General features: G+C 42.2%; 1 protein-coding gene across 3 annotated transcripts in view; it reads right to left on the bottom strand.

Annotated features, from left to right (window-relative positions):
• The window catches only part of KIAA0319L (KIAA0319 like), a 156469-nt gene that overhangs the window by 8188 nt on the left and 122001 nt on the right, over positions 1–26280 (bottom strand). For all 3 annotated transcript variants that reach the window (XM_073563006.1, XM_073562997.1, XM_073563013.1), the window contains 3 exons: positions 12866–13025; positions 8592–8734; positions 2764–2886 (listed from right to left, as the gene is read on the bottom strand). In XM_073563006.1, coding sequence (XP_073419107.1) covers positions 2764–2886; positions 8592–8734; positions 12866–13025 — 426 coding nt within the window. The remainder of the gene's footprint in view (positions 1–2763; positions 2887–8591; positions 8735–12865; positions 13026–26280) is intronic.

The following is a 26280-nucleotide window of genomic DNA, read 5'->3' as shown; positions in this document are numbered from 1 at the left end:
GCTACTATATGTTGTATACATATTATGTCATGCCTTCATATATGTATGTTTATATTTGCAAAATTGTGAAAACAAGTAGATGCTGTCATTATTCTAAATTGGGCCTTTGTCATAAATTATTTATAAGGAGATGTGATTGGCCAATGTTCATCCAATCATACCACTAATGTTTGGGCATGCTTTGTTGATCATCCTCATTCATTTTTTTTTTACTCCTTCTTTTACAGGCCCTTTTTTTGCCAGACATCGCACTCCACACATTACCCTGGTTGCTGACAAGATCCCTGCTGGGTGCGCATGCGCATTGGGTGTCCTGTCTCCTCCCATCACTGAAGGGATCTGGATGGAGCAATGCATGTCACTGATGTCATCGGAATTATTCTTCCTGACGTGCATTGCTTCCATGAGATTGGCCAGATGTGACAAGGGTAGGGGAGGAGACCCTGTCCACCGGAAGTGACACTTATGTGCTACACTTGGGACACATGGGATCCTTTTATAATATATACACATACATACACACACACACACGTATATATATATTTATTACCGCACATATAGAACACATAGGCCCCCAGATGATGCAGACGCGAAACGCACGTTGGGGCTCATCAGTGCACACAGGCGTTTGTTGCGCTTTAAGGGTGAGTAATTATGCACTCCATTGTATTGCTACTGTTCTTTAGTAGCATTCACCCATAGGTATGGTGCTGGTACTTGATAATGCATGTAATCACCTTCATCATAATATGTGAAATCCTTTGCATCTTATTTTTGTATTACATACAATTGTACACTATTAAATACTTATCTAGATGCCTTGGATCTCACATATGATGAATTTACAGTGTTTCTGTCAGCTCCCTCCCTGGCAATTAGCATTTTCCATTATTTTTTTATGATACATGACCATTTTAAAACATGTTCAATATAATGTATACTTTTTATAAGAAGTAAGTCTATTTTGTTCTCCAATAATGTCTGCATTATATCGGGAACTTCCCCTATGGACTTTGGTCCTTACTTATATTTATGGTTCTGGCATATATTATATAGAGTTTAAAAGTATGTTCGTTCCTCTAAGACTTATTTTATTAATCATTTTTCTCAAATTGTGATTTATATGGTTTAATTATTTGAGCTTCAGGGGTAGGACACAGGAAATGCTACAAAGTCTGTCAACTGAGTAAATGTATAAGGGGCTTCAGAGATGAGGGAAGATTAGTAAGGCCGGGGTCACACTAACAGAAGCAAAATACGGTCCGTAGTTTACATGCGTAATACGGATGAATGACCCCTAAATAGTGCTCCGTATGTCATCCGTAAGCAAGGTGTGGTTGCGTATTTTGCACGTCTGCATCCGTATGGTGAGATTTTCTCGCCGCCTTGCAAAATGGACATATAATGGAGCCCTATGACAGGGTTTATAACAGAAACGAAATAATAGATATAGACACATAGAATGCATATATATATACACATATACACACACACATATACACACACACACAAGTCATTGAGATAAACATATATATCTATCTATCACAGAGTTCTTCATAGCAGAATAGCCGCTAATTAAATTAATTAAATTGCCGGCTTCTATCAAATCATTCCCCAACCCGACATGAAATGACACATGGTTTACATTCAGTAAACATTTTCATTTCATGTTTTTTTATATGTCCTTGACTAATAATTAGATGTGGGTTTGTGTGCAAAATTTGGGAGTTGTAGTTGTTATTTTAAGGGGTTAATTTGTTGTTAAATAATGCGTGGGCTTCCCATTGCCCTGTAGTGGTGGCGAATGGGTTACTCTAACAAAGGGTTAATGTCACCTTACAATCGAATGGTGACATTAACCCTTTGTTAGATTAACCCACTCGCCAAAAATATAGGGCAATGGGAAGCCCACGCATTTTTTAACAACGAATTAACCCCTTAAAATAACTACTACAACTCCCAAATTTTGCACACAAACCCTCATCTAATTATTAGTTAAGGACATATAAAAAAAACTTAAAATGAAATGGTTTACTGAATGTAAACCATGTGTCATTTCATGTCGGGTTGGGGAATGCTTTGATAGAAGCCGGCATTTTAATTAGCGGCTATTCTGCTATGAATAACTCTGTGAAATATAAATATATATATGTTTGTCACAATGACATGTATGTATATATATATATATATATATATATATTCTATGTGTATATATCTATTCTTTCGTTTCTTTATTAAACCTGTCAGTGTGAGTTTACTGTATAGCGCACTGAATTGCCGGCTTTTCTAAGAGACACCGGGTGCGTATTTCTCGCAAGTCACATGTGTGGTCCGTGTGTAATCCATATTTTTTGCGCACCCATAGACTTGCATTGGCGTATTACGGGCGTAGTACGCTGACAATCGCAGCATCCTGCGATTGGCATGGACCGTAGAATACGCCCGAGAAATATACGGCTGTTGGGAGCAAACCCATAGAGAATAATTTGTCTGTGTGTAATGCGTGCTTTTAACGCCTCTCACTCGTCCGTATTCCTCGCCAGTGTGACCTGGCCTAAGAGTTGTTCTCTGTATGTTCCACTCCTGGTTTTGGCATACAAACACTGTTGAAACATCACAGAGGTCTGAATGAGCCCTAAGAGTGCTAGGATGGAGGCAGTAACTAATACAGATGTTCTGCATCTTCCCACAATTGTGACCAGTGACATTCAGTCCTAGCAAAGTTTACATATGTTTAACTGGAGCTGTAAAGGAGAAACTTACCACAGTTGCTCTCGCCATCACCAAACTGACGACGTATAAAGTTTTCCATCCAAAAGGGGTCACAGACACACCGCTTAGTGACGGAATTACAGTGACCATGCATAGAACAATTCAACTGACACGCTGCAGAGGAAACATAATATATGTATAAAACACCACTGAATATGTGGTGTAAACAATACCAGAATAAACACATCATCATTGCTCATTAGGACTCTGTAATTAGGATGCCATGATAAGGAACCACACTTCTTACCAGGCACATACTGAACTGTTTTGCCATACTTAACATCAATGTAATATTATGATAGGTCAACTTTCTTTATCTCTGTACAGCACATCAACAAAACGACTATGTATGTGCATAGACCTCAAATTAGTAGGAACATTAAGCCGGATTTAGCTTCTTAAATTCCCCCCCTTTTTTTTTTTTTTTAGGAATCATATAGATACATTGAAATTGCAACACCAAGAAGGAAGAACTACGAAATTCACAGGACCTATCGACATGCTGACATATTACTAGAATGCAAAATTGGCTCCTGGGACACTTTGGATCAGTGATGGAACAAACCACTGGTACGGCCATTTCTCTTATCTTTACTGCAAGTGACATAACATACCAAGCATAAGGGTCCTGTTTGACATAGCGATGCCCCAGCGATCCCGACAACGATACGACCTGGTAGGGATCGCTGGTGCGTCGCTACATGGTCGCTAGTAAGCTGCCAGACAGGCAGATCTCTTCAATGACGCACCAGCGATCCCAACAACGATACGACCTGGTAGGGATCGCTGGTGCGTCGCTACACGGTCGCTAGTAAGCTGCCAGACAGGCAGATCTCTTCAATGATGCACCAGCGATCCCAATGATACGACCTGGTAAGGATCACTGGTGCGTTGTCACACAGCAGCTATTCTGAACAATTCCAGCCTGCGTCCCTGAGTTCTGCGTCGCCAACGAGGTCGCTCCTCGTCGGCATCAAACACAGCGATGCGTGCTGGCCAGCGGGACGCCGACGATGAAAAAATGGACAAGGAAATTCGAGCACGATCAGCGATATCCAGCGGGGGGGCCGGTCGCCGCTATGTGTCACATGTAGAGAGATCGCTGTTGCGTCACAAAATCGGTGACGCATCAGCGATCTCGCTATGTGAGACAGGGCCTTAAGGAATCACGCAGTATCCACACAAGCTATCAGAAGGTGTTTGCACGATATTGGGCTATAAGACAGATGACCAGCTACAGGTGTTCCACTGACCTCGAGCCATGCCTCTCAAAAAATATCTTGGTACAGAGGAAGACAGCAATGGAGTGTTGAACTGAGGTTTAGCCTCTTCAGCGATGAGTCCTGTTTTTGTCTTGGATGCAGTGACAGCCGGAGATTGGTCTGGAGACCACGTGGGCAACACTATGAAGAAGTCTTCATGAGGTATCATCATACCCGTCCTTCTCCCAGCATTATGGTGTGGGGCGGCATAATGTACAGCAGTTTGACTCCTCTGGGCATCATTTCAGGTGCACTAACAACTTGGTGTTACATTGATTTGGTCATAGAACCAGCCGTTTCTCTAAAGTGTCCCATGAGACATTTTTCAGCATGATAAAACCAGGCAGCATGTGCTACCATGGACTTCATTATCTCTGGACTTGTATCTGTCATGGTTAGGACATGGTTAATGTCCTGTTCTGACAGGGTTAACATTGCCGGCCTCTCTTTGGATCTGGGAGGGGTATTTATGCTCACTCCATACTGGCATTCTCTGTCAGTTATACTGCTATTCTGGTGTGTCTGACCCCTGGTGTGTGGGTACACTGCATTGTTTGTTTGCTTCCCGTGTATGACCCGGCTTGTTCCTTCACTCTGTACTCCGTCTCTCGTTTTTGGTACCATTGTCTTTTCTGGTTCTGACCTCCTGGCTTGGCTATCGTTACTCCGTTACAGTTTACCCCTATTGTACCGTCTAATACCTGTTCTGGTTTTCTGATCTATTGCTACGTCCTGACTATTCTTTCTGTCTAAGCCCTTTGGTACTGTCCTGCTATCTCGTGCTTTGACCCGGCTTGATCTGGTGTCTGTCTCTGTCTATGCGCCTTGGTAACATTGTCCTGTAGTTACCCTTCTAGGAGTTTCCCTGCAGCTCCTAGCTCTGTGGAGCTTAGGCCACGCCCCCAGCAGTCACGTGATTCAGGTCCTGGAGCATGCATTGTCACCACTGCTGCTCGCTCCGCAGGTATCTTTGTGCACAGTCTTTGTACTCAGGACACGCGCCCTGGCTCAGTGAGCAAGTGCAGTGCGGTGTTCCTGACAGTATCCCATTGAGCACATCTGAGGCGTCATTGGTCTGCAAATATATATGGAGCTGCCAGCAGTGGATGTTGATGTTCGGCGTGCCCAAGTGCATTCAACGTAGCAAAACATTCCTCAGACAACCATTAATAACCTCACTGATAGCATGCTAAGGCATGTGAGTGTATTTTGACACATGTAGCTCATACTCAATACATTCTGATGTTTTGAATATGTGGTTTCCATTTTTTTCAACATTTGCATATCATTAACATATCTATCGATCCTGCGATTTCCAAAATCCCATAATTTTGCCTTCTTGATGTTACAACTTCAATGCTGATAAGGGTTTAAGATATATATATGTCCACTACGTTTACATTGTGGACATCGGAACACTGTCTCTAAATCTCTCACTGGATTATTTAAAGATGCTGCAGAAGCCAATGCATAGTTAGCAAAAATAAATACGGCCTTTCTGGCCTAAGGAAAAACTAAACATAACTTACAGCACAGTCCGTGTGGGGATCTGCCCACTCAGGAAAACAATCATACACTGGTTCAACTTTTACTTATCAGGACACAAAGCGCTGGAGTTCCTCTCTCCAGCCCTACTGAACAATGAGTGCCTCAGAAGACCGACTATACATAAATTCTAGACCACCTGCTCTATGGTTGTTCACAAAAAACATAGCCCTCAAAATGGCAGATTAACCCCTCACCACATACTGTGGTGTCCAGGCACAAACGTCTAGGTTTCAAGCTAACAGTATCAGTGAAAGGTATCTCCCCTCCAGCACTTTGCCAGTGACTTTGTCACAAGACACGTGTTGACCGGAAAATTGCTTTATAGGTCTAGTAGTGAGCCTTAAGCGGGAGTCACACATAGCAATCTCGCTAGCGATATCGCTGCCGAGTCACAACTTTTGTGACGTAACAGCGATCTCACCAGCGAGATCGCTGTGTGTGACAGCGATCAGCGAGCGGCCCCCCTGCCGGTATCGCTGATCGCTGTAAGAAACCTCTGAACATTTTTTTGGTCACTGGTCTCCCGCTGGCCAGCACGCATCGCTGCGTGTGACAGGCGGGAGACCAGCGATCAGCTGTAAAAAACAGAATTAAAATAAAAAATATTGTTATTCTCACCTTCCGACGTCCCGCGCAGCCTTCCTCTCTCCACGCTCCGGTCCCAGTGATCCTTTGCACGAATGACCGCGAGACTTCGCGCTCCCGCGAGACCGTGGCGTCTCGTGGTCATTCTCGCAAAGGATTACTGGGACCGGAGCGTGGAGAGAGGCAGGATGGCTGCGCGGGACGTCGGAAGGTGAGAATAACAATATTTTTTATTTTAATTCTATTTTTTACAGGGATGGCAAGCGATGCCGGGCGCTCGGCATCGCTGTGCTGATCGCTGGTGAAGCTGTCTGTGTGACAGCTCACCAGCGATCACATAGCGACTTACCAGCGATCCTGACACCTTGATATCGGTGTCGGTATCTCTGGTAAGTCGCTATGTGTGACTCCAGCTTTAGGGTTTTTACATCCAAAAGCAAAATTTACCATTTGTTTTTTTAGTTATTAAAAAAGTCAAGATGATTTTTGTCAGACACAAACCAAACTGATTAGTTTATCTACTATAATACAGTTGGGAGTTATATCCTGCACCTGATGGGAACAATGCACTTTAATAGGTTTATAATAAAAGTACAAAACATGTGGTTACTAATAACAGTACAGATTAAAAAGCAACGATAGAGTACATCATGTAACATCAGAATGCATGACAATCTTATCTTAATTAATAAAGAGTTGTTTTTAATGTTATGGAAGTGGAAAAATCCCATTTATAGCCAGACAAAAAATGAAAAAAATGATTGTAGATGAAGAAAAAACAGAAATAAAGAAGAGGAGGAAGACTGAGGCACTAATATAACTTATTAGCTGAAGAGCCCGGCATTGCCCGGGTATAGTAACTAACTGTGGTTAGTTATAACAAATTAAAATGATTATCCCGATTGACCCCGAGATAAATTGCACTAATTGCAATAAAGTGTATCGTATACACAGCCTACTTCTTCTGCAGCACCACACAGCAACTTCCTGTTATGATCACAGCTGTGTAATCTATGAGGCTCCTCCCTTTCCCTTGACATCATGCCTCAAAAGGAGCAAATCCATTCTAGACACAACGGAGCTAGATGTGACCTGTGCCTGCCGCACACTGAAGGCGGCGGCCCTGATTGTAGCGTGCAGTGGCTGGGATGTCGTTGCCAGTGAGCTTTGCAGGGTGGCTTTCGAGGTGAATGTGTCTCCGCCCGTGTGCGCTAACAACGTGGGCAGTGTGGACAGGGCTTTGCATGTGGAGTGAATGTGGCTATGCATGTGGAGTGGGCGTGGCTTGATACATACACACATACACTCAGCTTTATATATATAGATAAGATCTAAGCTTACGTCAAAAGTAAAAAAAAAGGATTGACCAAGTTTTAGTAATTCTGTGTTGTTTCTCTGTTACAAAGAATGCATTCTAAAGAATTAACAGAACAGATAGTGGACTAGTAAGAAATTCTGGGAGTTTAGCTCTGAAGACGACACTATTGCAATTAATGTTCTACGCTACAGCAAAAGCTCTAATTAAGGATCACTGCAAGGTAACAAGGTAGCTAATACAGCTGATGTAGAGTCATTTTATAATTACACTTTAAAATAGAGATTATATGTGACCATATGCATTAAACAAAACAATTATACTTTACACACATGAAAAATGCCTTTACAGGCTATTTTTTTGCACAAAAAGTAGACACTGAATTTTTTTTAAGGCATGAATGTTTTCAAAATGACAAGCGAAGGCACAGTCACATTGTGTCACCCCCAACGAGGATCCAGCCCAGGTGGAGGTCTGTGTCTTCCAAATGCATACACAACTGCTGAAACCAAAGACTGTCTGTAGCTTTAGGTGACAGAAGCACATCACTAGAGAAACCTCTGATGGTACACTCCTTTAGTCACCTGACCTCTGAGGCCGATCACAGGCTTCAACAGTCCTGTTGACATCCAGACGGACAAGAAATCCGGAGCGGCCCGTGCTGGATCCATTTAGATGATGGAGGAGGAGTTCTTGATTTTAAAAACATCCATGCCTTAAAAAAATTACAGATATAGCCGTTTTTGTTTTCATGTACAGAAGTAAAATGATAAACAATTGACATAAAACTATCAGAATTTTTATTCTGGAATGACACGTGCAATTTTTAGAAAAAAAAAAAAGCCAGGAAAGGATCCAGAGAAAGACCTGTGGAGCTAGGAAAGGCTCCAGGTGTCTATATCAAACATCCAAATGTGTGACTTGTGGCCTTGCTCGTTTAACATTAGTGAGTATGCCTTTTCTGTATGTTTTTTTAATGTGTAACTTACTATGTTCTTCGATGCATTTTCCGATCGCAGATCTGTTTCATATATACACTACTTTTAGGAAACAAAAATAGTTCAGATTACACTTTAAACATTTAAAGGTAGAGAAAAGTGCCCACTTACTGAATGTATCAATCTCAAGCGCTCGAAAGATAAGGAAATCATTTTGCTGTTTGCGTAGTTCATTGCGAAGTGTACAGGCAACCTGGTATCCTTTCATAACCAAGTGAGGAGGTTGGTTCTTGACATAGAAAACCACTTTAGTGCTGAGAGTGAAGAGAATATACAATGCAATGCCAAATTAGAAATCAAATTGTCAAAAATCCAAGTAATCGAAGGTATGAAATTCCTTATACTACACGGTTTTGGAAAAGTGGTCAAAGTTGTAATAGGATGGACAAAATTTGGAGAATACAAATCCATAAAGAATGTTAACACCTAGAAGAATTCAGATGTTCAAGAGTAGGTTATTACTATTAGTTTCGTATCCAAACATAGGGTTTGGGCAGGCCTTTTAGAATCTGTAACATTTATTGCTGGAAAAAGTTTGATGCTCCAGCTCCTTGATATAAAACCCAAAATGTATTTGTCCTACGTTAAAACACATAAAGGCTCCTGGACAGCACTCAAGAATAAAAAGTGACGCGTTTCGATCGCAGTAGCAATTTTTGTCAAAGCCAACATTTATTGCTGTAGCTTCTCCGGTTTTCTTGCTGTACTCACAGGAGAATTTACAGCCACGTGCCGGCTAGTCAAGTGTATTTAAATCTAAAATGAATATGCACTGTTACCCACTCCCATAATCCTGCCCACCACTCTGCGCCAACGGTGATAGTAAATGACAGTATAGAAGTATCCTGCATGTGCAAACCTAGGGAGGCATCGCGCATGCGCAACATTTTTACCATCACTGACGTTGGTATATACTGTGCATAAGCAGAAATCTACCAATGAGTGAGGGGGGTGGGGTTATACAGAGCTCATGAATATGCTTGACTACCTGGCATCAGGTTTACTCTAATGCTAATGTACTGCTTATAAAACAGTGATTTTATCAAAACTTCAGCAAGCAGCCCAGAAAGTGACAACGCGAATCAGGGTCTCTGACTTTACATTATGCTGCTCTTAGATTAGGTAGCAAAATCCTGGTGATAGATTCCCTTTAAGTTGCCATGTAGTTTACAAAGGCTGTAATAGGGTTTACCCTGTCTGTTTAAATCATTCAGATGCAGTCCCAGATCTGTAGGTGCCCGGCCTGTTGTAGACCACCAACACTCAATATAGACTGAGTAAGGAAGAACGGCACATACACAATGCTTGATATCAGTTACATTTTTAATGGAATTCTAATAAAGTAGATTTGACATATTAAAGGAAATCTGTCAGCCTTTTTTTGGCCTTGCAGCTGCCGGAATAGACATCGGGGGCTTATGTGGATGTGCCGTTCACCCTTATTACATCTCCATGGAACTTGCACTCTTTCATTACAATAGATAAAATGAATATGGTTATAGATTATAAATTGGATTGTTACTGCTATAATTAGTTGGTATTACAAGCAATATGTAAGCAAGAATGCTACAAAAAAAGGGGCAAGTTCACAGGCAACATACTGGAATTTGTGTCGCATACTTAAAGGAGATGTTCACTACTTGGACAACCCCATTCTTAAATGCAGCATTTATTGCATTGAATGTGTTTACAAATTTAACATATTAATAATAGAGATGTTCATCACCCACATCGGCACGATTGCAGCAATTTCGGTGCTGAATCTTCCAGAGCTCAAATGACATTATTGTGCCACGTGAGCACTGCAGCCAATCAGAAGCCGCCAATAAGCTAGAGCACTCTCACTTCTCTTGGATGACACTTGGACGTCAGGAAGAGCCACTGATTGTTATGCCACGTGAGCGCTGCAGCCAATGTCACGCAAGTGTCAGGAGGTCCACTACCAACATCGCTGAATTGGTGAGAATGCTTTTAAGCTGCTGGATACAGATCTTCCCCATCTAACAGTATGAATTTCAGAAATAGGTCGCTTACCAGCATGCTGCACTACATGTAAGTGGAACTTAGGCACTTATATTTCAGTTAAACCCCAAGTTGCACATACAGTGGGGAAAATAAGTATTTGATACACGGACAATTTACAAGTTTTCCCACCTACAAACAATGGAGAGGGCTGTAAACTTTTATCGTAGCTACAATTAAACTGTAAGAAACAGAATCTTTTAAAAAAAAGTCCAGAAAATCCCATTGTATGATTTTTACATAATTAATTTGCATTTTATTGCATGAAAGAAGTATTGATACAATAGAAAAACAGAACTTAATAGTGTGGTACAGATACCTTTGTTTGCAATTACTCTAGTTCTTGACCAAGTTTGCACACATTGCAGCAGGGATTTTGGCTCACTCCTCCATACAGATCTTCTCCAGATCTTTCAGGTTTCGGGGCAGACGCTGGGCAAGATTGAATTTCAGCTCCCTCCAAAAATAGTCTATTGGTTACAGGTCTGGAGACTGGCTAGGCTACTCCAAGACCTTGAAATGCTTCTTACAGAGCCACTCCTTAGTTTCCCTGGCTGTGTGTTTCGTGTCATTGTCATACTGGAAGACCCAGTCATGACCCATCTTCAATGCTCTTACTGAGGGAATATATCCTCCCTTCAGTACGGTGTAGTCATCCTGTCCCCTTTGCACAAAAGCACACCCAAAGTATGATGCTTCCCCACCATGCTTAATGGTTGAGACATTGTTCTTTTGGTTGTACTCATCCTTCTTCTTCCTCCAAACATGGTACGTGGAGTTGATGCCAAAAATTCTATTTTGGTCTCATCTGACCACAAGACCTTCTCCCATGTCTCCTCTCGATCATCCAGATGGTCACTGGCAAACTTCTAAAGGGTCTGGACATGTGCTGGTGTGAGCAGGGGGACCTTGCGTGCCCTGAGGAATTTTAATTCGTGATGGCGTAGTTTGTTACTAATGGTAACGTTTGAGACTGTGGTTCCAGCTCTCTTCAGGTTATTGACCAGATCCTTCCGTGTAGTTCTGGGCTGATTTCTGACCTTTCTCAGAATCATCCTTACCCCACAAGGTGAGATCTTGCATGGAGCCCCAGACCGAGGAAGATTGACAGTCATCTTGTGTCTTCCATTTTCTAATAATTGGGCCAATAGTTGTTACCTTTTCACCAAGCTGCTTGCCTATTGACCTGTAGCCTATCCCAGCCTTGTGCAGGTCTACAATTTTGTCCCTGGTGTCCTTAGACAGCTTTTTGGTCTTAGCCATGGTAGAGAGGTTGGCGTGTTATTGACGGAATATGTGGACAGGTGTCCTTTATAAAGGTAACGAGTTCAAACAGGTGCAATTAATACAGGTAATGAGTGCAAAGAAGGGCTTCTTAAAGAAAAACAACCAGGTCTGTGAGAGCCAAAATTCTTGGTTGGTAGGTGATCAAATACTTATTTCATGCAGTAAAATGCTAATTTTATATATATATATTTTTTTAAATCAAAGTTTTTATTCAAGAAAATGACAATACATACATAGACATGTATAAATATATCAGCAATATAACTTTTCTTAAATTTTTAGTAATACAAGAAAATCCCCCCTTAGAAACAAAACCCTCCCCTAACCCCCCTCCCCCGTAACGCTTACATAATCCTTGTCAATATAATACAATGCCGCACACATTTCTATAACCCTAATATCCTGTCTTTGATGAGTTCCAGAAAGGCTAACCCAGGAAATTATATAATTTTTAACTACTGTGGTTTTCTGTTTTTTTATTTTTAGATTCTGCCTCTCACAGTTGAAGTGTACCTTCAATAATAATACAGACCTCTCCATTCTTTGTAGGAGGGAAAACCTGCAAAATCAGCAGTGTATCAAATACTTATTTTTCCCCACTGTACATGCCATTTTCATGAAGTGCAATGTATTAATATACAGATGTACCACTATAGGAAATATTATTATGAAACAAGCCAAAAAAAGTCACAGCTACATATAGCCTATTTGTAGTACTACAACTGGACTTGATAGCAATATAAGACTCATAAGACTTGTGGGGAAAAAATGGCTTTAAGGTTTAATTCTACGACTTTTTTATTACCAAATATATCTCAATGATTGGCTCCATCAAGAGCTCACATTTCACTTCCTAATGACAGTATCCTTTGTTTTCTTTTAGAACCCGCTGCCAAATTAAAAAAAAATAAAATAAAATCAGGAGCAGAAAATCCCTTTAACTTTTCTCATTGATAAATCTGTCACATTGTGTTACCTGTGGAGAAGTATAACCATCTAGTAGCTACTTCCATGTAAAGACATGACTAGTATCATTTTGTAAGAAACACAATATTCTGAAATGGATCAGAAAATACCTTTTTTCTGTGTGCTGCTGAATCTTCTGCACAGTGATGTCAGAATCTAAAACCCCTAGAAGAACCCCAATCTGGCGCATAAACATCCCCTTCTGTCTTTCAGTCAGCTGGCTGACACTCACATCCAAAATTATCTCCACCAGGTTACTCTTCATGGGGTCTGACAAACAGAAGCAAAGTTGGAATAACAGAAAAGACTACTACAAAAGATGGTATAATAGGATAAAAACAATAAACCACCATTATAAAGCCTCCTCACTTATACATGTAATAAATATTTTTCACGACCTGTGTAGTCTCTTCTCAGAGATATTCTGGCCTGTCTCTCTCTGTTGAGCTCCAAGACACATCCAGTCTGGTCTGCTTCCTTCCAGCTAACTGACTTAGATGAACATCTAGCCTGTTTATATGCAGGGCTAGCCAGGTGCACTAATCAAAGCCTGCAGAGCTAGAATTCAACCCTAGTCTACCTGGCAACAGCACATATAAAAGGAAACAGTAAATAAATATTGCAGGGAGTGTTGTCCAAAATATGTAGTACTAGATCTGTAGGATAATTTAAGTACAAAATTTGTAAAGCCCACTTTTCATAGTCTAACCATATATAAAAAAAAAAGTGTTTCATCTCAATTCATGTCCAAAAATATAATTCTGAATATTACTAGTTTCCCATTACTTGAGCGCACTGTAGATTAAAAACAAACTTTTGTCTGAGTGTAGATTAACTTTACAGAGAGCGTCATCAAGAAGAATTTTTGTTTTTAGTTTGGAAATGAATCGTGATGAGTGAGCATGCTTGGATAAGGTGTTATCCGAACACACTTGTGTGCTAACCGAGTGTCTTCAACAAGCTAGAAAAATATGTTTGAGTCCCTGCGGCTGCATGTCTTTGCTGTTCGACAGCCGCAATAAATGCAGGGATTGCCTGTTTATTAGGGAATCTCCTGCATGTGTTGCGGCTGTTGAAGAAGAAGGAAAAGTTGTGGAATTATGAAAATCACAGGATCAATAACAATGTTAATGATATGCAAATGATGAAAAAATGAAAACATTTTCAAAATTTCAATTTATTCAGTAGTGGAGCAAGAGAAATACACAAACTTATATGTGTTGTCATGAAAATAATAAGGTTGTTAATGGTGGTCTAATGAATGTTCTGCGATGCTGAATGCACCGGGGCACAGAAATCATCACGATCCGCTGCTGGCAGATACTTTTGGAATGGTTTAAAAATGACATCCCAGAAGTGCTCAATAGGAGACAAGTCTGAGAACACTGCAGTTATGGTACTAAGTTTAGGCCACACAGGCTTCTCACAGTTGAGTGAGTAACATGCAGCCTTGCATTGTCTTGTTGAAAAATGGCTGCTGGGATAGTTTAGGGAAATGGCAGTATCACTGGTTCTACCACCAAATCAATGTAACGCCGAGCTGTTAGTGTGCCTAAAATGAAGACAAGATGGGTCTGGCTACTCTACATTATGCTCCCCCACACCATAATCCCAGGAGTAGGACTGGTGAGATGTTCCCTCATGAATAACCTCATTGACTAAATGGCAAAGTGTGTAAGAGCATATATTTCTGTGTGTAGCGCTCATATTCTATACTCAATAAATCGAGATTTGTTTAATCGTTTCTGTAACATCAAGATGTCTATCGATCCTGTAATTTAAAGGAAATCTGTCACCTTTTTTTTGGCCTTGCAGCTGCCGAAATAGACATTGGGGGCTTATCTACAGCATTCTGTAATGCTGTAGATAAGCCCCCGATGTAACCTGAAAGAGAAGAAAAACACGTTATATTATACTCACTGAGGTGGGCGGTCCGGTCATAAGGGTGTCGCCGTCCCGTCCGGCGCCTCCCTTCTTCATGTGATGACGTCCTCTTCTCCCGTCCTGTAATGGCTCCGGCAAAGGCGCATTGCTCTGCCCTGTTGAGGGCAGAGCAGAGTCCTGCAGTGTGCAGGCGTCGGGAGAATTCTCATCTACCCTCAACAGGGCAGAGCAATGCGCCTGCGCCATTACAGGATGGGAGAAGAGGACGTCATCGCATGGAGAAGGGAGGCGCCGGACGGGACGGCGACACCCATCGGACTGGACCGCCCACCTCGGTGAGTATAATATAACGTGTTTTTCTTCTTTTTCAGGTTACATCGGGGGCTTATCTACAGCATTACATTTACAAATAAATAAATGCATTAGGCTACTTTCACATTAGCGCTTTTTGGCGCAGTCCATCGTGCGCAATAGAAATGCATGCAAAAAACGCATCATGCGTTTTTGCATGTGTTTGCGTTTTTTATGCGCATTCGTTATCTAGGGATTAAAACCAGTGTCTACATTTTTACGCCAAAAACGCATGCGCACGAAAACACAGACGAACGCATGTCTATGCGCACGCCTGCGATCCCATAGACTGTAATGCGTTATTTTGTCGCATTCCGTGCGCAAGCGTTTTTTTGACGCCTTTCGGCGGACCCAAAAATGCAACAGGTTGCGTCTGGCATGCCTAGGCGCACACCTTGAAAAAACGCATGCGCACAAAAACGCGTACGAACGCGTGCAAAGACCATGTGCCCATGTTAAACATAGGGACGCATGCTCATGGAGGCGCATGATGCGATGCGCAAAAAAAACCGCTAATGCTAATGTAAAGCCAGCCTTAAATAAACATACTTTTGACAGTATTTGTATAAAACATTACATCAACATTCTATGTGTAAATATGATTAAGTTTAATACAGGTATTATGGTTCCATCTAGTGGTTGCAGGCCCGGATTGATAATCTGGCGCACCAGTCAGATGCCCGCTGGGCCGGCAGCTCTGAGCTAAAAATGGGCCGCCAGCTCTTTAAATCTTATGGACAGGCCCTGGCACGCACGCCCTCTCTCTGTGCACACGCCGACTGGGGCCACGGCGGCCCGTGTCAGTGCGGCCCTCGTTTGTGCTTGCGCATGCTGCCGCCAGCCTCGTCACAGTCTGTGAAGGAAAGAGCGCACATCAGGGCGGGCCTATACCGCAGTTTGAAAAGGCCGCCGCCACGCGCACAGGAGAGGATGTCGGCATGAGCCTCACTCAGACGCTGGCCCTGGCCAGTACCAACCAGTGTTGGAGAACAGGGCTCTCCTCATCGGCAATGTGCAGGTAAGCACTTGTCATCATGGGACAGGCAGAGATGATGGGGGGGATGCCACCTCCTGCTGATGGGGGGGATAAGGGGATGCCACCAGAGGTGATGTATATACAAGACAGGTGCTGCTGGGCTGGTCTGGTGATGTGTATACAGGACAGGTGCTGCTGGGCTGGTGTGGTAATGTATATACAGGACAGGTGGTGCGGGGCTGGTGTGGTGATGTATATACAGGACAGGTGGTGCGGGGCTGGTGTGGTGATGTATATACAGGACAGGTACTGCGGGGCTGGTGTTGTGATGTATATACAGGACAGGTGCTGCGGGGCTGGTGTGGTGAAGTATATACAGGACAGGTGCTGCTGGGCTGGTGTGGTGACGTATATACAGGTGCTGCGGGACTGGTGAGGTGATGTATATACAGGACAGGAGCTGCTGGACTGGTGTGGTGATGTATATACACGACAGGTGCTCTCGGGCTGGTGTGGTGATGTATATACAGGTGCTGATGGGCTGGTGTGGTGATGTATATACAGGTGCTGATGGGCTGGTGTGGTGATGTATATACAGGTGCTGCGGGGCTGGTGTGGTGATGTATATACAGGACAGGTGCTGCTGGGCTGGTGTGGTGATATATATACAGGTGCTCTCGGGCAGGTGTGGTGATGTATATACAGGACAGGTGCTGCGGGGCTGGTGTGGTGATGTATATACAGGACAGGTGCTGCGGGGCTAGTGTGTGGATGTATATACAGGACAGGTGCTCTCGGGCTGGTGTGGTGATGTATATACAGGTGCTGTGGGGCTGGTGTGGTGATGTACTGTATATACAGGACAGGTGCTGCGGGGCTGGTGTGGTGATGTATATACAGGACAGGTGCTCTCGGGCTGGTGTGGTGATGTATATATATAGGTGCTGTGGGGCTGGTGTGGTGATGTACAGTTGTGGCCAAAAGTATTGACACCCCTGTAATTCTGTCAGATAATACTCAGTTTCTTCCTGAAAATGATTACAAACACACATTCTTTGGTATTATTATCTTCATTTAATTTGTCTTGAAAAAACACAAAAGAGAATGAAGCAAAAAAGCAAAACATTGATCATTTCACACAAAACTCCAAAAATGGGCCAGACAAAAGTATTGGCACCCTCAGCCTAATACTTGGTTGCACAACCTTTAGCCAAAATAACTGCGACCAACCGCTTCCAGCAACCATCAATGAGTTTCTTACAATGCTCTGGTGGAATTTTAGACCATTCTTCTTTGGCAAACTGCTCCAGGTCCCTGATATTTGAAGGGTGCCTTCTCCAAACTGCCATTTTTAGATCACTCCACAGGTGTTCTATGGGATTCAGGTCTGGACTCATTGCTGGCCACCTTAGAAGTCTCCAGTGCTTTCTCTCAAACCATTTTCTAGTGCTTTTTGAAGTGTGTTTTGGGTCATTGTCCTGCTGGAAGACCCATGACCTCTGAGGGAGATCCAGCTTTCTCACACTGGGCCCTACATTATGCTGCAAAATTTGTTGGTAGTCTTCTGACTTCATAATGCCATGCACACGGTCAAGCAGTCTAGTGCCAGAGGCAGCAAAGCAACCCCAAAACATCAGGGAACCTCCGCCATGTTTGACTGTAGGGACCGTGTTCTTTTCTTTGAATGCCTTTGTAAACTCTACGTTGATGCCTTTGCCCAAAAAGCTCTACTTTTGTCTCATCTGCCCAGAGAACATTCTTCCAAAACGTTTTAGGCTTTTTCAGGTAAGTTTTGACAAACTCCAGCCTGCTTTTTTTATGTCTCGGGGTAAGAAGTGGGGTCTTCCTGGGTCTCCTACCATACAGTCCCTTCTCATTCAGACGCCGACGGATAGTACGGGTTGACACTGTTGTACCCTCGGACTGCAGGACAGCTTGAACTTGTTTGGATGTTAGTCGAGGTTCTTTATCCAACATCCACACAATCTTGCGTTGAAATCTCTTGTCAATTTTTCTTTTCCGTCCACATCTAGGGAGGTTAGCCATAGTGCCATGGGCTTTAAACTTCTTGATGACACTGCGCACGGTAGACACAGGAACATCGCCCTTCATATGTGTTTGCTGGTCAGGCAATGTGTGGAGGTCAAACCTGAGATGTCTATGTTCAGACCTGGTTGGCCTTTATCTGCACTTGCTTCATCGGGCTGCACGGGAGTGATGCAGATATGCTTCAGGTATGGATTGCATTTGATATGGTCTTGCTTTTAAAATATTTAGGAGGCCGTAATGGCACAGTGAATAATAATAATGTTGAGTAGGACCCCCCACATGAGATTGCCTTGGCGCAGTGGGGTGGCTCAATTTATTGATCAATATTTTGCCAAATGTCTCATTTTGAATACAGTTAGATGTTAATATGTGCATATGCACCTCATGTTATGCGTTCTAACCACAAGCAGCGCTGGCTTCTTTCTTCTTTTTCAGGAACATTCAGGTCTTTGGAGATGGACTTGTAGCCTTGAGATTGCTCATGCTTCCTCACAATTTGGTTTCTCAAGTCCTCAGACAGTTCTTTGGTCTTCTTTCTTTTCTCCATGCTCAATGTGGTACACACAAGGACACAGGACAGAGGTTGAGTCAACTTTAATCCATGTCAACTGGCTGCAAGTGTGATTTAGTTATTGCCAACACCTGTTAGGTGGCACAGGTAAATTACAGGTGCTGTTAATTACACAAATTAGAGAAGCATCACATGATTTTTCTAACAGTGCCAATACTTTTGTCCACCCACTTTTTTATGTTTGGTGTGGAATTATATCCAATTTGGCTTTAGGACAATTCTTTTTGTGTTTTTTCATTTAAGACAAATTAAATGAAGATAATAATACCAAAGAATTTGTGTTTGCAATCATCTTCAGGAAGAAACGGAGCATTATCTGACAGAATTACAGGGGTGTCAATACTTTTGGCCACAACTGTATATACAAGTGCTCTCGGGCTGGTGTGGGGATGTATATACAGGACAGGTGCTGCGGGGCTGGTGTGGTGATGTATATACAGGACAGGTGCTCTCGGGCTGGTGTGGTGATGTATATACAGGACAGGTGCTGCGAGGCTGGTGTAGTGATGTGTATACAGGACAGGTGCTGCTGGGCTGGTGTGGTGATGTATAAACAGGTGTTGCGGGGCTGGTGTGGTGGTGTATATACAGGTGCTGCGGGGCTGGTGTGGTGATGTATATACAGGTGCTGCGGGCTGGTGTGGTGATGTATATACAGGTGCTGCGGGGCTGGTGTGCTGATGTATATACAGGTGCGGCGGGGCTGGTGTGGTGATGTATATACAGGTGCTGCGGAGCTGGTGTGGTGATCTATTTGCAGGTGCTGCTGGGCTTGCGATACTTGCGGCACTTGCGATACTTACCTCTTCCCGCTCCTCCGCTGCAGTGTCTTCTGACTGTGCTGTTTCAGGTCAGAGGGTGCAGTGACATCACATCTTTGCGCCCTCTGCCTGAACAGTCACAGTGCAGAGAGCCGGAAGACTCCAACGTTGAGGGGTCCGGAGCAGAGCAGCAGCCAGCGAGGAGAGGTGAGGATTTCAGTTTTGTTTTTATTTATGTTTTGAGCAATATGAGGCCCATCATATACTGTAGCATCATATGGGGCCCATCATACACTGGAGCATTATATATGGAGCATTATATGGAGACTCATATGGGGCCCATTATAAATGGAGCATTATATGGGGCCCATTCTGTTTGGAGCAATATAAGGGGACCATCATATTCTGCATGGAGCATTATATGGGGCCCATTCTTTATGGAGCAAGGTATGAAGCTCATTATACTGTATGGAGTATTATGTGGGGCACATTATACTGTTTGGCGCATTATATGGGGCTCATTATTCTGCATGGAGCACTATGTGGTACCCATAATACTGTATGAAGCAATATATGGGGCTCAGTATACTGTACGGAGCACTATGTAGTACCCATAATACTGTATGGAGCATTATATGTGGCTCATTATTCTGTATGGAGCAATATATGGGGCTTATTATTCTGTATGGAGCAATATATGGGGCTCATTATTCTGTATGGAGCAATATATGGGGTTCATTATTCTGTATGGAGCATTACAGTGCCTTGCGGAAGTATTCAGCCCCCTGGAACTTTTCAACCTTTTCCCCACATATCATGCTTCAAACATAAAGATACCAAATGAAAATTTTTGGTGAAGAATCAACAACAAGTGGAACACAATTGTGAAGTTGAAAGAAATTTATTGGTTATTTTAAATTCTTGTGGAAATTCAAAAACTGAAAAGTGGGGCGTGCAATATTATTCGGCCCCTTTAACTTAATACTTTGTTGCGCCACCTTTTGCTGCGATTACAGCTGCAAGTCGCTTGGGGTATGTCGCTATCAGTTTTGTACATCGAGATACTGAAATTCTTCCCCATTCTTCCTTGGCAAACAGCTCAAGCTCAGTGAGGTTTGATGGAGATCGTTTTGAACAGCAGTTTTCAGCTCTTTCCACAGATTCTCGATTGGATTCAGGTCTGGACTTTCACTTGGCCATTGTAACATCTGGATACGTTTATTTGTGAACCATTCCATTGTAGATTTTGCTTTATGTTTGGGATAATTGTCTTGTTGGAAAACAAATCTCTGTCCCAGTCTCAGGTCTTTTGCAGACTCCAACAGGTTTTCTTCAAGAACGGTCCTGTATTTGGCTCCATCTATCTTCCCATCAGTTTTAACCATCTTCCCTGTCCCTGCTGAAAGAAAAGCAGTCCCAAACTATGATGCTGCCACCACCATGCTTGACAGTGGGGATGGTGTGCTCAGGGTGATGAGCTGTGTTGCCTTAACGCCAAACTTGTCGTTTGGCATTGTTGCCAAAAAGTTTGATTTTGGTTTCATCTGACCAGAGCACCTTCTTCCATATGTTTGGTGTGTCTCCCAGGTGGCTTGTTGCAAACTTTAAACAACACTTTCTATAGATATCTTTGAGAAATGGCTTTCTTCTTGCCACTCTTCCATAAAGGCCAGATTTGTGCAGTGTACGACCGATTGTTGTCCTATGGACAGACTGTCCCACCTCAGCTGTAGATCTCTGCAGTTCATCCAGAGTGATCATGGGCCTCTTGGCTGCATCTCTGATCAGTCTTCTCCTTGTTTGAGATGAAAGTTTAGAGGGACGCGGCTGGGTCTTGGTAGATTTGCAGTGGTATGATACTCTTTCCATTTCAATATGATCACTTGCACAGTGCTCCTTGGGATGTTTAAAGTTTTGGAAATCATTTTGTATCCAAATCCGGCTTTAAACTTCTCCACAACAGTATCACGGATATGCCTGCTGTGTTCCTTGGTCTTCATGATGCTCTCTGTGCTTCAAACAGAACCCTGAGACTATCACAGAGCAGGTGCATTTATACGGAGACTTGATTACACACAGGTGGATTATATTTATCATCATTAGTCATTTAGGACAACATTGGATCATTCAGAGATCCACAATGAACGTCTGGAGTAAGTTTGCTGCACTGAAAGCAAAGTGGCACAAAAATATTGCACGCCCCACTTTTCAGTTTTTGAATTTCCACAAAAATTTAAAATAACCAATACATTTCATTCAACTTCACAATTGTGTTCCACTTGTTGATTCTTCACCAAAAATTTACATTTGGTATCTTTATGTTTGAAGCATGATATGTGGGAAAAGGTTGAAAAGTTCCAGGGGGCCGAATACTTTCGCAAGGCACTGTATATGGGGCTCATTAATCTGAATGGAGCAATATATGGGGCCATAATACTGTATGTGCACTATATGGGGCTCATTGTACTGTATGGAGCACTATGTAGTACCCATAATACTGTATGGAGCATTATATGGGGCTCATTACTCTGTATGGAGCAAAATATGGGGCTTGTTGCAGTTTATGGAGCAATATATGGTGCTCATTATACTGTATGCAGCTCTATGTGGTACCCATAATGCTGTATGAAGCAATATATGGGGCTCAGTATACTGTATGGAACACTATGCAGTACAAATACTGTATGGAGCATTATATGTGGCTCATTATTCTATATGGAGCAATATATGGGGCTCATTATTCTGAATGGAGCAATATATGGGGCTCATTATTCTGTATGGAGCATTAGATGGGGCTCATTTTTCTGAATGGAGCAATATATGGGGTTCATTATTCTGAATGGAGCAATATATGGGGCTCATTCTGTAAGGAGCATTATATGGGGCTCAGTATACTGTATGGAGCACTATATAGTACCCATAATACTGTATTGAGAATTATATGTGGCTCATTATTCTGTATGGAGCAATATATGGGGCTCATTATTCTGAATGGAGCATTATATGGGGCTCATTTTTCTGAATGGAGCATTATATGGGGCTCATAATTCTGTAAGGAGCATTATGTGGGGTTCATTATTCTGAATGGAGCAATATATGGGGCCATAATACTGTATGGCGCACTATATGGGGCTCATTATACTGTATGGAGCACTATGTAGTTCCCATTATTCTGTATGGAGTATTATATGGGGCTCATTATTATGTATGGAGCATTATATGGGGCTTATTGCAGTTTATGGAGCAATGTATGGGGCTCATTATTCTGTATGGAGCATTATATGGGGCTCATTATTCTGTATGGAGCATTATATGGAGCTTATTGCAGTTTATGGAGCAATATATGGGGCTCATTATTCTGAATGGAGCAATTTATGTCGCTCATTATTCAGTATGGAGCACTATGTGGTACCCATACTACTGTATGGAGGACTATGTGGTGCCCATAATACTGTACGGAGGGCTATACTGTCCGGTTTCTGACCTATTGTAGAATGTACAATAGATATCACACATTGAATGTAAGAAGTTAAATCTCTTTGCATTGTACTATACCTATATTTCCTTGCTGTATCTGTGCATTATAAAATTGTGGTACATGTTAAAGAGGCCCACTGAGACTTATATGGAGCCTATTGCAGTTTATGGAGCAATATATGGGGCTCATTATTCTGAATGGAGCAATTTATGTCGCTCATTATTCAGTATGGAGCACTATGTGGTACCCATACTACTGTATGGAGGACTATGTGGTGCCCATAATACTGTACGGAGGGCTATACTGTCCGGTTTCTGACCTATTGTAGAATGTACAATAGATATCACACATTGAATGTAAGAAGTTAAATCTCTTGGCATTGTACTATACCTATATTTCCTTGCTGTATCTGTGCATTATAAAATTGTGGTACATGTTAAAGAGGCCCACTGAGACTTTCACCCAGGGCTCACAGAAACCTGGAGCCGGCTCTGTATGCACTGCACAGTACCACTTCTCCTGTCGACATTGGACTTTGGGAGGGTCAATGTTGGTTTAGTATTTTCAATATTACTATGGCCAAATAAAAATAAAATATTGGAAAAGTTGTTTAAATGGATTATCCCAAGGAATCCCCTATCCCCTGGATAGGGGATAACTTTGCAATTGCTGGACATCCGACTGCTGGGACCCCCATGATCACGAAAATCAGATCTCTGTAGAGCACCATGTAAATGCAGCTGTGGTTGATCATACACACTGTGGCAGCATTCACATGTGGCTCTTCAAATATCTCCTTTTAGGAGAGTGAGGGGCACGAAAAAGTAAAGTAAAATTCACTGATCGGGGTGAGGAGTGTTATAGTTTGTGGGCTGGTGGGGTTTGTGTGGCAGGGCTGCTTTTTTGTCTCAGTCAGGCCCTGAGTGGTTGTATGCCAAAAATGCAGTAGAGGAGGTAGATCTAATAGAAACTTGCTGCCCTGCGAGTAGATATATTCAAGTAAAGTGATAATTGATTTATAGAAGTATATAAATAAGTACATGGATGAATTATAACGTCAGAGCGAAAATATTCATGAATGAATCACCTAGTGTGGCAAATTAGTCACAATAATTTCTATGAGGACACAGAGCAAGTGCATAAGAAATCAAGACCCTTTGGCACCTGAAAGAGTGATCAGGCAAAACAAAATACATGCTAGCGCTATGCCATATACAGTGGGGCAAAAAAGTATTTAGTCAGTCAGCAATAGTGCAAGTTCCACCACTTAAAAAGATGAGAGGCGTCTGTAATTTACATCATAGGTAGACCTCAACTATGGGAGACAAACTGAGAAAAAAAAATCCAGAAAATCACATTGTCTGTTTTTTTTTTCATTTTATTTGCATATTATGGTGGAAAATAAGTATTTGGTCAGAAACAAGCAATCAAGATTTCTGGCTCTCACAGACCTGTAACTTCTTCTTTAAGAGTCTCCTCTTTCCTCCACTCATTACCTGTAGTAATGGCACCTGTTTAAACTTGTTATCAGTATAAAAAGACGCCTGTGCACACCCTCAAACAGTCTGACTCCAAACTCCACTATGGTGAAGACCAAAGAGCTGTCAAAGGACACCAGAAACAAAATTGTAGCCCTGCACCAGGCTGGGAAGACTGAATCTGCAATAGCCAACCAGCTTGGAGTGAAGAAATCAACTGTGGGAGCAATAATTAGAAAATGGAAGACATACAAGACCACTGATAATCTCCCTCGATCTGGTGCTCCACGCAAAATCCCACCCCGTGGGGTCAGAATGATCACAAGAACGGTGAGCAAAAATCCCAGAACCACGCGGGGGGACCTAGTGAATGAACTGCAGAGAGCTGGGACCAATGTAACAAGGCCTACCATAAGTAACACACTACGCCACCATGGACTCAGATCCTGCAGTGCCAGACGTGTCCCACTGCTTAAGCCTGTACATGTCCGGGCCCATCTGAAGTTTGCTAGAGAGCATTTGGATGATCCAGAGGAGTTTTGGGAGAATGTCCTATGGTCTGATGAAACCAAACTGGAACTGTTTGGTAGAAACACAACTTGTCGTGTTTGGAGGAAAAAGAATACTGAGTTGCATCCATCAAACACCATACCTACTGTAAAGTATGGTGGTGGAAACATCATGCTTTGGGGCTGTTTCTCTGCAAAGGGGCCAGGACGACTGATCCGGGTACATGAAAGAATGAATGGGGCCATGTATCGTGAGATTTTGAGTGCAAACCTCCTTCCATCAGCAAGGGCATTGAAGATGAAACGTGGCTGGGTCTTTCAACATGACAATGATCCAAAGCACACCGCCAGGGCAACGAAGGAGTGGCTTCGTAAGAAGCATTTCAAGGTCCTGGAGTGGCCTAGCCAGTCTCCAGATCTCAACCCTATAGAAAACCTTAGGAGGGAGTTGAAAGTCCGTGTTGCCAAGCGAAAAGCCAAAAACATCACTGCTCTAGAGGAGATCTGCATAGAGGAATGGGCCAACATACCAACAACAGTGTGTGGCAACCTTGTGAAGACTTACAGAAAACGTTTGACCTCTGTCATTGCCAACAAAGGATATATCTCAAAGTATTGAGATGAAATTTTGTTTCTGACCAAATACTTATTTTCCACCATAATATGCAAATAAAATGAAAAAAAAACAGACAATGTGATTTTCTGGATTTTTTTTTCTCAGTTTGTCTCCCATAGTTGAGGTCTACCTATGATGTAAATTACAGACGCCTCTCATCTTTTTAAGTGGTGGAACTTGCACTATTGCTGACTGACTAAATACTTTTTTGCCCCACTGTATATCATAAGCATGGTAAAAAAAACAACCTGCAAAGGACTCAAGGTAAGTATAAGGTAAGTATTTCCTCATAGAAATTATTGTGACTAATTTGCCACACTAGGTGATTCATTCATGAATGTTTTCGCTCTGAAATTATAATTCATCCATGTATATTCACTTTACTTGAATATATCTACTCGCAGGGCAGCAAGTTTCTATTAGATCTACCTCCTCTACTGCAGTTTTGGCATACAACCACTAGATGGAACCATAATACCTGTATTAAACATAATATTTACACATAGAATATTGATGTAATGTTTTATACAAATACTGTCAAAACATTGTATATTTAATGAATTTATTTACAATATTTGTAAATGGATTGTATACTATTTTTTGTCTTTGTGGGGTTTATCCCTTTTCCTATTTTTCTATTTTAATGGTTTAAAAATTTACATAATAAAGATTTAATTATTTTAAGTTCTATACTTTTCAATCTGGGTAGTTCAATTTGTGGTGGTTTTCTATAGTTCTTTAGGAACTCCCCCAAAAATGTATTTCACCCCACTTTGTGGAAATTCGTGTGTAAGGTATAGAGATTAGTAGCTGGTGGCATAGATAATTGTCTTTAACAGTCTCAATTCTATA

The sequence above is a fragment of the Dendrobates tinctorius genome, unplaced genomic scaffold (genome assembly GCF_039654945.1).
Source record: "Dendrobates tinctorius isolate UK_male_01 unplaced genomic scaffold, ASM3965494v1 ptg000015l, whole genome shotgun sequence".
Classification (NCBI taxonomy): domain Eukaryota; kingdom Metazoa; phylum Chordata; class Amphibia; order Anura; family Dendrobatidae; genus Dendrobates; species Dendrobates tinctorius.
This window is presented reverse-complemented; position numbering and strand designations above follow the sequence as displayed.